Below are 11,408 nucleotides of genomic sequence, written 5' to 3' on the forward strand. Positions count from 1 at the left end.
CCTGCTCCCATCATTTCTAGCAATGCAGTTCTCTATAGTTTTAACTCGTTTAAACTCAGTCACAGAGACCGCAATTGTACTGTTGGCTCTTCAGTCACAGATGCTGCCATCTTCTGATAGGCGGCCAAAAAACAGGGTTGAGTCTTGCTGTGTGGTGGTAACGAAGCGGCTTTGGACAATTCCTATTATGGCTTAAAGACTTTGTCCTTGTTTGGATCTGAATGATCCAAATCCCGTCACCCTGCAGCTGAAGATCGTTTGTGTTGCAGATGAGATGTCTTTTGTCTTTCTGGGGCTATTAACAAAGGTGGGTGCTGTTTTCCAATAGAATGTTTCTCCTTTTCTCATCCAGGGAGGTATCATATTTTGCCTTTTTAATATTTCCTACATTTCATTTTTCTAGGAGAGGGTGGGTGATATCTTTCTATACCCCCTTTGCATCAACAGATTTACATGTTCCCCAAGTTTAAAATGGAATTAGGCACAGGAGACATGGGACACCACAACAAAGCTCTACATCACAATGCCAACCTAACTGAGGGCATTTCATGAAAGCTTCTTTCTTAACTGCTATCAGCATTTGCAATAATTTTTTTAAAAAGGGATTTTTCATGGAGAGGGATCTTGAAAATTAAGGGGAAGGCATAGGGTACAGTGTTTCCTTCCTGTTTGATTGGCAGCAACATATTTACCTGTTTGGTGCTTAGGGAAGTTTCAATCAGCTGTTACTTATTTTCATCTCTGTACCTGTTGGCACCTCTATTTGGTTGCTAATTGCCACTGAACTGAAACTCCCTACTGTTTAGAGTCTCAGAAAGACAAGCCTTGGGAGAAGCACACAGTCCTCAGGATTTCTGTTGACACCTTGGTGGTAAAAGTTTGGAACTCTACTCCTGCAAAACATGGGTTTTGAAAAGCATCTTTGGGACAGCAGCTTGAGTGCTAGAATATCCAGTTTCTTCAAACATGACTTAGATGAAGAGATTGGAAGAGAACTCATCAAATTTGCAGGTGACATCCAGTTGTGGGGAACAGCCAATGCTTTAAAGCAATGATGGCGAACCTATAGCACATGTGCGCGAATGCGGAAACATGTCGGCTGGCACATGCAGCATCGCCCATTCCTCTTCTGGATTTCTGGCACACGTGCACTTGTGACAATCAGCTTTTCTTAACGTGTGTGGCAGTCCCGGAAACTGGAATTGCTGGTCTTCTGGTTTCCATTGTGCACATGTGCAATGGCCAGCTGATTGTTGTGCACGCATGCACGCCAGTAACCGGAAGACAAGCTGGCTGGTGCACATGCGTGTGTCAGAAACAGGAAGTTCATTTCCCGGCGCTTGTATGCCCACTTGGCAACTTCTGTTCCGGGTCACGTCCCCGAAAAGGTCTGCCCTCACTGCGTTAGAGGATAAGCCCAAGATACAGAAGGATCTTGACACATGTGAGCCCTGGGCCCTTTCCAGTAAAATGCAATTCAATGGGGAGAAACTTACACTTAGGCAAGAAAATCTAAATGCACATCTATAGAAGAGTTGGTCCAGAACGCAGCCGCGTGAGCGATATCGGGTGTACCTAGATACACCCATGTTATACCTATCCTCCGTGAGCTGCACTGGCTTCCGATCGGTCTCCGTACACGCTTCAAGGTGCTGGTCATTACCTTTAAAGCCGTACATGGCCTAGGACCTGGATATCTGAGAGACCACCTCCTGCCACATACCTCCCAACAGCCGATAAGAACTGACAGACTGGGCCTTCTCCGGATGCCGTCGGAAGGACAATGCTGGCAGGCCGCCCCTCGGGGGAGGGCCTTCTCTGTAGCTGCTCCGACTCTGTGGAACGACCTACCCGCAGAGATCCGGACCCTTCCCACTCTCACGGCCTTCCGAAAAGCCACTAAAACCTGGCTATTCCGGCAGGCCTGGGGTTGTTGACTTCATGAATGAGGTCCAGCCCCACCCAGATTGAGTGCATGGTGCGTTGTTTTAAAATTGTTTCTCTTTTCTATTTTTAACTCGTTATTTTAATTTTGTTTCTATAAGCAGCCCGGAGTCGTATGGGATTGGGCGGCATATGAATTTATTAAAAGTTAAAGTTAAATTGTAAACTTGGGCCACCTATACAAACTGAACATCTGAAAAGGTCCTCAATAGGACCTTTTTAGTTGAACCCAGTTAATACACGGATGGGGCACCAATAGGAAATATCCTGCTTGTTGGATAGAAGTGGAAGTAAAAAAATCTAAAAGACACAGTGGCAGATCAGTCAAATATTATTGTCAAGAAAACATAACAGGGTCCATAACAGAACAAAAGAGTTGAAATCGGAAATCTTCCAGTCTACAGAAGAGGAGGCCGAGGGGTGAAATGATAGCGGTCTTCCAATATCTGAGGGGCTGCCACAAAGAAGAGGGGCTCAACCTCTTCTCCAGAGCATCTGAAGGCAGAACAAGAAGCAACGGATGGAAACGAATCAATATAGCAATAGCAGTAGACTTATATACCGCTTCATAGGGCTTTCAGCCCTCTCTAAGCGGTTTACAGAGAGTCAGCATATTGCCCCCAACAATCTGGGTCCTCATTTTACCCACCTCAGAAGGATGGAAGGCTGAGTCAACCCTGAGCCGGTGAGATTTGAACCGCTGAACTGCTGATCTAGCAGTAGCCTGCAGTGCTGCATTTAACCACTGCGCCACCTTGGCTCTTGAATCAAGCAGAGAAGCAACCTAGAAACAAGGAAACGTTTCCTAACTGTGAGAACAATTAACCGGTTTGCCTGCAGAAGTTGTGGATGCTCCATGACTGGAGGCTTTCAGGAAGAGACTGGACAGCCATGTGCCTGAAATGTAAAAGGTCTCCTCCTGGAGCAGGGGGCTGGACTAGATGACCTCAAAGATCCCCCCCACAGCTGTTATTTTCACATTCTATCTAGTTGCTTCTCTGCTTCCAGGCCGTGGAGGGAACCAAAGAGCCTGAGTTGCTCCCGGATTCTCCTCCCACCTGCCCTCAACTCACCTGCCAACTGATGCTTCGAGCCTTGGAAGTGGCGCCAGAGCCTCTCTGCACGAAACTCTCCTCCCGTCTTCAGTTAGTGTTCCGGAAGAGGAAGTTCCTCTGTGCTTCTCTTCTTTCGTCTTTTCTAGCAATACAGTACTCGATGGTTTTAACTCTTTTAAGCTCAGCCACAGAGGTCGCTATTGTACTTCTGGCTTTCCAACCCACAAGCTGCAGTGTAGGAGAGCCCAAAACCGGATGAGTGAAAAGTGACTAACCCTACCAGATTCCTCTTGACACAGTGCATAAGGTTAGATATTGTATTCAGCAAATCCCAGCATCTAAGGGTGAAGGATGGTGGGTGTTGTAGTCCAGTGACATTTGCAGCTCTTTCTTTCCTCATCTTCAATAGCTATGAATTCCTAAATTACATTTAGAGGTCCAGATTAGCTAATCTTTTTTTTAACCTGGATCTTTATTTTGGGTCTTTTGGCCTCCCCTTGAGGGGGTGAGGTTTTTTTGCGGTCCCCGGTTGGGGGAACTTTGGCATCGCTCGGCCGCGCCCCCGTCGCCCCCTCCCTGCAGCTCTTCAGTGAAGGGGTTAAAGGCAGAGAACTTTTGCGCCCAGAGTGGAGGCAGGAAAAGGGGGAACCCAGTTTCCTTCCCCTCTCTGCTCTCCAGATGTCTCTTACGCCAAGTGCTGCGGGGATCCCCGCTCGGGGAGAGGTGCTCAAGGGCTGCCAGGTGGGCAAGGACGCTGCGAGTGGGGGAGGGGAAAGAAGAACGAGGGGGATCCCCAGGTGCTGGAAGGGGAGGGGGATTCCTTTGGGGAGGGAAGGAGAGCGAGGTGGGGTTTCCCCAGTTGCGCCCCCTCCCCTTCCCAGTCTCCGCCTTTCCTTGCAAGGTTTTCTGCTCCGTGGGAACTGCTGCGCCGCCGCTTCTCCTCCTCCTCCTCGGTTGCTGCTTCTGCGAACGGCTCTCTGACACCCCCCCCCTTAAAATCCTCCCTCCATTCCACCCCCTCCTTCCCTGCAGCCCCATATTTGGTGCTGCCCTGCTCCCGGGGGAGGCCGCCTGGTGTTGGGGAAGGTTGGCCACCCCCGTTCCCACGTTCCCCTGTGGCTGCTGGGGAGGATCCGCCTCCCGGGGTCTGGAGGGGTGGAAGAGCATCTGGGCTCAGATGCTCCCTGCCAGGGCGTGAACCCTGCTACGAGGAGCCCCGTGGCATCTAAAGGTGGGCTTGCTTTGAGACGCATCACCTGAATCTGCCTCTCACCTGCCCAGATTCCCTTCCTGGTGACAGCTGCATCCCCGTTTCTCTCTTACCATGGGAGGGAATAGCCCTGTCTTCAAAGGTTTTCGATTTTAGTTTTAGTTCTTTTATGGGCTGTATAATCTACCCTGAATAAAAAGCTCTACACTGTTCTTTACAAACAGCTTTGCAAAATGATCAGATATGTCTGTGTTTGGCGGGGGGGGGGGGGGGAGAGAGAAGGGAATAGAAGGAGGTGGGTTTTTTATTATTTTTTTGTTTTTTTTATTTTTTATTTTTTTTACATTTCGACATATTCCCATACTATCAAATCATATAAACATCAAAGTCCCGCCTCTATGTCGGAAATAGAAAGAAAGCGGCTCCCCCCCTGCCACAATGTCTGACATAGTGCCTCACCAGCCATAAACCTCACCGCACGTCACTGAATTATACATGTACTAACTGCGTCTCGCATAACGTATGCACAATATTGGAAAAAAATGTGGTGCTTCATCACTGGAAGCAAAGAGATTTGACGGCCACTTCTGAAATGGTAGAGCAGAGGGTTGGACTAGAAGAGCTTTAAGCTCCCTTCCCACTCTATGATTCTATTATAAATTGTGTTCATCTTAATTACAGCAATTCTAGCCAATAATTGCTATACTAAGAATTTGTATTGCCCCAAGTCAAGCAGAGAATTTCATGGTTGAATGCAAATGTGAACTTGGATCTCCGTAATCTTCAATGTGTGAAATAAATCATAATTGATCTAAGGTTATTTTAGCATTGTGGAATATTTCCTTTTTACCTTGAATGTATATAGTTTTCTTTTTTACATCTTCTGCAACCATTTTATAAACAATTTCTTTGAATCTTACAGGCAAAACGGATGCCAATAAGAGAACTCCGGACAACTGAGAATAACAAACAATGTTAAAAAGGAAAATCAATCAAGCCAGAAATCAAAACATTTCCATTTCCTTCAGAAATCCACAAAATTCTCCTTCTTCCCCAGCAGGTAATCAAGAAGAGATTTAGAACTGGAAAAAGTAGAGTATGCAGAACACAAGGATACATTACAGGCAGTCCTTGTCTTACAACACTTCATTTAGTAACTATTCGAAGTGACAGTGGCTCTGAAAAACCTGACTTAAGACCATTTTTCACACTTATGACTATTGCTGCAGCCCCATGGTCACATGACCTATATTTGAATTCTTGGCATCTAACTCACATTTATGATGATTGCCCTATTCTAGGGTCACGTGATCCCCTTTTGCAGGTCCACAGATGGGCAAAATGTGTATTTCAAATCACAACTGAGTGTGCACGAAATGATCCACATTGGAGAAAAACAATATTAATATGGCCAAAGCTTTAGTCAGAACTGTTCCTTGTGGTTGGTTCATGGAGGGACCCACATAGGGAAGGAGCCCTACATGTGCTCCCAATGAAGTGAGCTTGGCAACTTGGTGATACATTAGAGAACTCACACCAGGGAGAATCCTGTTTGTGGGAAAAGTTTCAGTTTGAACTCCAGCCTGGTAATATGTTAGAGGATGCAAACAACAAATAAATCATATGAGTGTCCTGATTGCGGGAAAGGTTTCAGCAAGAATTCCATCCTGTTGAGACACCAGAGGACTCACATAGGAGAGAAACCCTTTGAATGTCCTGAATGTGGGAAAGGTTTCAGTCACAATTCCCACTTGATGGTACACCAATTGCTTCACACAGAAGAGAAACCCTTTGAATGTCCTGAGTGTGGGAAAAGTTTCAGCAGCAATTCCCACCTAGTGTTACACCAGAGGACTCACACAGGAGAGAAACCCTTTGAATGTCCTGTCTGTGGGAAAGGTTTCAGTCAGAATTCCAGCCTAGTGATACATCAGAGGACTCACACAGGAGAGAAACCCTTTGAATGTCCTGACTGTGGGAAAGGTTTCAGTACGAAGTCCAACCTGGTGATACACCAGAAGACTCACAAAAGAGAGAAACACTTTGAATGTCCTGTTTGTGGGAAAAGCTTCGGTCACAATTCCCACTTGGTGGTACACCAATTGCTTCACAGAGGAGAGAAACCCTTTGAATGTCCTGAGTGTGGGAAAAGTTTCAGCAGCAATTCCCAGCTAGTGATTCACGAGAGGACTCACACAGGAGAGAAACCCTTTGAATGTCCTGACTGTGGGAAAGGTTTCAATACGAAGTCCAACCTGGTGAGACACCAGAGGACTCACACAGGAGAGAAACCCTTTGAATGTCCTGTTTGTGGCAAAGGTTTTGGTCACAAATCCCACTTGGTGGTACACCAATTGCTTCACACAGGAGAGAAACCCTTTGAATGTCCTGACTGTGGGAAAGGTTTCAGTCAGAATTCCGAGCTAGTGATACACCAGTGGACTCACACAGGAGAGAAACCATTTGAATGTTCTGACTGTGGGAAACATTATAGTCAGAATTCCCACCTGGTGAGACACAAGAGGACTCACACGGGAGAGAAACACTTTGAATGTCCTGAGTGTGGGAAATGTTTCAGTTGCAAGTCCACCCTGTTCAGACACCAGAGGACTCACACAGGAGAGAAACCTTTTGAATGTCCTGAGTGTGGGAAATGTTTCAGTCAGAATTCCCACCTAATGATACACCAGAGGACTCACACAGGAGAGAAACCCTTTGAATGTCCTGACTGTGGGAAAGGTTTCAGTCACAAATCCATCCTGATGAAACACCAGAGGACTCACACAGGAGAGAAACCCTTTGAATGTCCTGTTTGTGGGAAAGGTTTCAATCAGAATTCCAACCTAGTGAAACACCAGAGGACTCACACAGGAGAGAAACCCTTTGAATGTCCTGTCTGTGGGAAAGGTTTCAGTAAGAAGTCCAACCTGGTGAGACACCAAAGGACTCATACAGGAGAGAAACCCTTTGAATGTCCTGTTTGTGGCAAAGGTTTCGGTCAGAAATCCCACTTGGTGTTACACCAATTGCTTCACACAGGAGAGAAACCGTTTGAATGTCCTGACTGTGGGAAAGGTTTCAGTCAGAATTCTGAGCTAGTGATACACCAGAAGACTCACAAAAGAGAGAAACCCTTTGAATGTCCTGTTTGTGGGAAGAGCTTCGGTCACAATTCCCACTTGGTAGTACATCAATTGCTTCACACAGGAGAGAAACCCTTTGAATGTCCTGAGTGTGGGAAAAGTTTCAGCAGCAATTCCCACCTAGTGATACACCAGAGGACTCACACAGGAGAGAAACCCTTTGAATGTCCTGTCTGTGGGAAAGGTTTCAGTCAGAATTCCAGCCTAGTGATACACCAGAGGACTCACACAGGAGAGAAACCCTTTGAATGTCCTGACTGTGGGAAAGGTTTCAGTACGAAGTCCACCCTGGTGATACACCAGAGGACTCACAAAAGAGAGAAACCCTTTGAATGTCCTGTTTGTGGGAAAAGCTTCGGTCACAATTCCCACTTGGTGGTACACCAATTGCTTCACACAGGAGAGAAACCCTTTGAATGTCCTGAGTGTGGGAAAAGTTTCAGCAGCAATTCCCAGCTAGTGATTCACGAGAGGACTCACACAGGAGAGAAACCCTTTGAATGTCCTGACTGTGGGAAAAGTTTCAATACGAAGTCCAACCTGGTGAGACACCAGAGGACTCACACAGGGGAGAAACCCTTTGAATGTCCTGTTTGTGGCAAAGGTTTCGGTCACAAATCCCACTTGGTGGTACACCAATTGCTTCATACAGGAGAGAAACCCTTTGAATGTCCTGACTGTGGGAAAGGTTTCAGTCAGAATTCCGAGCTAGTGATACACCAGGGGACTCACACAGGAGAGAAACCATTTGAATGTCCTGACTGTGGGAAACATTATAGTCAGAATTCCCACCTGGTGAGACACCAGAGGACTCACACGGGAGAGAAACACTTTGAATGTCCTGAGTGTGGGAAACATTATAGTCAGAATTCCCACCTGGTGAGACACCAGAGGACTCACACGGGAGAGAAACACTTTGAATGTCCTGAGTGTGGGAAATGTTTCAGTCAGAATTCCCACCTAATGATACACCAGAGGACTCACACAAGAGAGAAACCCTTTGAATGTCCTGACTGTGGGAAAGGTTTCAGTCACAAATCCATCCTGATGAGACACCAGAGGACTCACACAGGAGAGAAACCCTTTGAATGTCCTGTTTGTCGGAAAGGTTTCAGTCAGAATTCCTACCTAGTGATACACCAGAGGACTCACACAGCAGAGAAACCCTTTAAATGTCCTAACTGTGGGAAATGTTTCAGTCAGAATTCCCACCTAGAGATACACCAGAGGACTCACATGGGAGAGAATCCCTTCGAATGTCCTGACTGTCGGAAATGTTTCAATCACAAGTCCAGCCTGTTGATACACCAGAGAACTCACACAGGAGAGAAACCATAGGAGTGTCCAATTTGTGGGACGTTTCACTTCCAATTTCTGCCAGGTACAACACCAGAGGACTCACACAGGAGAGAAATCATATCCTTGTCCATATTGTGGGGAATGTTTCATTACAAAATTCTACCTCATGAGTCACCAGAGAACTGATATAGGAGCGAAACTGTATGACTGTCCTATTAGTGGCAAAGGTTCCACTCAGAATTCTAGCTTGATGAAACATCAGAAGTCTCACACCGGAGAGAAACCCTTTGAATGTCTTGACTGTGGAAAAGGTTTCATTTCAAAATTACAGCTCACAAATCACCAGATGATACACACAGGAGAGAATGGTTTTGAATGTGCTGACTGTGGGAAAAGTTTCACCAAGAATTCCAGTCTGGTTAAACACCAGAGGAACTCACACAGGGGAGAAACCGTACGAGTGTCCTGTTTGTGGCAAAAGTTTCAGTCAGAATTCCAATATGGTGATTCACCGGAGGTCACATGAAAAACCCTGAATGCCCTATTTAGCAAAAAGTTTTCATTTCAATTCAAACCTAGTGAAACACCAGAGGACTCACATGGGAGCGCCTTTCAAATGGCCAGTCTGTGGATATTCCTTTTGGCCAAAATGACTCCTTATCGCAGGGGTGTCAAACTAGATTTTATTGAGGGCTGCATCATGGTTCTGTTTGACCTAGGTGGAGGGCTGTGGTGGAAGTGGACAGGAGGGCATAGCTATCTTAACGTCACTTGGGTTGGGGGCCCCTGTGGAAGCCCGAGTGCTTTGCCAACAAAAATGGGATCCCGAGTTCCATTTTCAGCTGCAGTGGCCTCCTGCAACCGTCTACCAATGAAAATGGAGGTCGGGAGGGTCACCTGCGTCCCCCGCAACCTCCATTTTTAGTTGCAATGGCCTCCTGCAACCCTCTGCCAGTGCAAATGCTGTCAGAGGCACCATGGACCAGTCCGCTGTTTTCACGACAGCCCACAGGCCGGATTTAACCACCCTGTGGCCCACATCTGACCCTGGTCTTTGAGTTTGACACCCCTTCCTTATTGCATACAACTCAATATATATGAGGCAAAAGTTGATGAGTTTGGAGAAGGTTTGAATTTCATTTCTGAACTCCCATTGAGAGTGTAGGTGAGAACACTGAATATTGGCGTCATCTGAATACTGGCTGATCATTTTGCTGAATTACCCTCACCACTTCCTCTTCCTGATGAAGCCGTCAAATGAACGGGGAAATTGTTAAGCTCAACAGTGGCTACTTCAGAGTTTGGAGAATCCCACCCTTGGGTCCTCCTAGGCCACTCCCTTCCTCACAGGTCCCAATAGGTCAGTCGTCCCTCTTAGGCTCCCCACATGATTCCATAGATCTTCTCCCACCACGGGTCTCCACTTCTTCTGGATCCCTGCAGTCCTTAGGCCTGACTCACAGCCTCCTCCATCCCTTTCGAAGATCTCTGAATCTCATGTGGGGATAGGGGACAGGGCATGTATCTCTGGGCTGTCTGACTGCCTAATAGAAAGAGCCATTCCTTTGACTGTGCCCAGGATTCATCCGTAGGCCATGCAGTGAACTTGTGGAATCAGCTGTCGTTTTGCCATGGCTGCCTATGTCAATATGGTGGCTGCTTCTTGGTCACTGGGAATGGAACAAATTGTTCTGTTTTGCTACCTTAACACTTTGTAGACTGTGTTAAAGAATTGCGGGTGCAATGAAAATGGTGTCTGCCTCTGGGAGATCTCCAAAAGGGCAGGCCATGTATCCCTGGGGTGCCGGATAAGTGGACAAGTTCCTCTTGGCCAGCATTGTGCTGCAGTTGCCAATAACAACCAATGTAGTCCTAGGTTGCATCAAGAGAGGAATAATGTCAAGACAACAAGAAAATATAGAATTGTTTTACGCAATACCACACTTAGAATACATAGTTGAGTGCTGGTCACCATGATATAAAAACGTTGAGACATTGGAAAATTTGCACAGGAGAGCAACCAAGAGGGACCAGATAGCTATCTTCAAGTACTTATACATCTGACACAAAGAAGAGCAGTTTGACTTATTCTCTAGGGCACCAGATGGCAGGATAAGAAGTAATTGGGGGAAGCTATTTAAAATGAGGCCCAACGTAGAAGATATGTGCATATATTTTGTCAGAGCAATTAATCAGGGGAATAGTTTGCCTCCCGGTTTTGTGGGTCACTGGAGGTTTTCAAGAGTGGACTGGACGACCATTTGAGAGGGATGGTTTAAGTGTCCTGCCTTGAAGAGCAGGTTGGACCAAAAGACCTCTGATGTTCCTTCCAAGCCTATAATGCAATGTTTCCATGAATTTGGAGGCAGTTTAGAAGATAGGTGAAGAGCAGCCACATGAACTTCCTTGTGGATTTTGGGGGGGGGGGAAATTTATTCAGAAAATTAATATAAATAAAACTCCAAAAAACCCCACAAAGCTTTAAAAGCAAAGCAAGAATAGACACAACATTTAAAAAGAAAGCAAAAAAAAACGTGCAAAAACAGATTTACATATACTATCCCCTCCACTTGAGTATTCATGCATATGTCGGAGCAATATTAGTTACCTCCCCCAAATTTATAAAGTTCTATATTTACAAACAATTTGACTTTCATCAATCTACTACACAGAGAGGCAAAATGGTTAACGTGAATAAACAGCAAAATTAAAATAGCATTAACAATTTAGTTTTGCATATAATTTGTATAAAGTCCA

General features: G+C 46.0%; 1 protein-coding gene and 1 long non-coding RNA gene across 2 annotated transcripts; one reads left to right on the plus strand and one right to left on the minus strand.

The window, feature by feature from the left end:
* Nucleotides 1–2,257: 2,257 nt before the first annotated feature.
* LOC148047507 (uncharacterized) lies at nucleotides 2,258–3,360 on the minus strand. Its single transcript, XR_015696146.1, has 2 exons — nucleotides 3,018–3,360; nucleotides 2,258–2,439 (listed from the first exon to the last, which is right to left on the minus strand). It is a non-coding gene; the product is annotated as an uncharacterized LOC148047507 (long non-coding RNA).
* Nucleotides 3,361–3,468: 108 nt separating this feature from the next.
* On the plus strand, nucleotides 3,469–11,401 carry LOC148047508 (uncharacterized). The gene is made up of 2 exons (XM_087711376.1): nucleotides 3,469–3,740; nucleotides 5,132–11,401. Exon 2 carries the CDS (start codon nucleotides 5,811–5,813, stop codon nucleotides 8,688–8,690), a length of 2,880 nt encoding a protein of 959 aa, XP_087567502.1. The 5' UTR covers nucleotides 3,469–3,740; nucleotides 5,132–5,810; the 3' UTR covers nucleotides 8,691–11,401.
* The last annotated feature ends 7 nt before the right edge of the window (nucleotides 11,402–11,408 follow it).

The sequence above is a fragment of the Thamnophis sirtalis genome, unplaced genomic scaffold (assembly GCF_051295495.1).
Source record: "Thamnophis sirtalis isolate CommonGarterSnake01/CBP01778 unplaced genomic scaffold, rThaSir2_p1.2 scaffold_3, whole genome shotgun sequence".
NCBI lineage: Eukaryota > Metazoa > Chordata > Lepidosauria > Squamata > Natricidae > Thamnophis > Thamnophis sirtalis.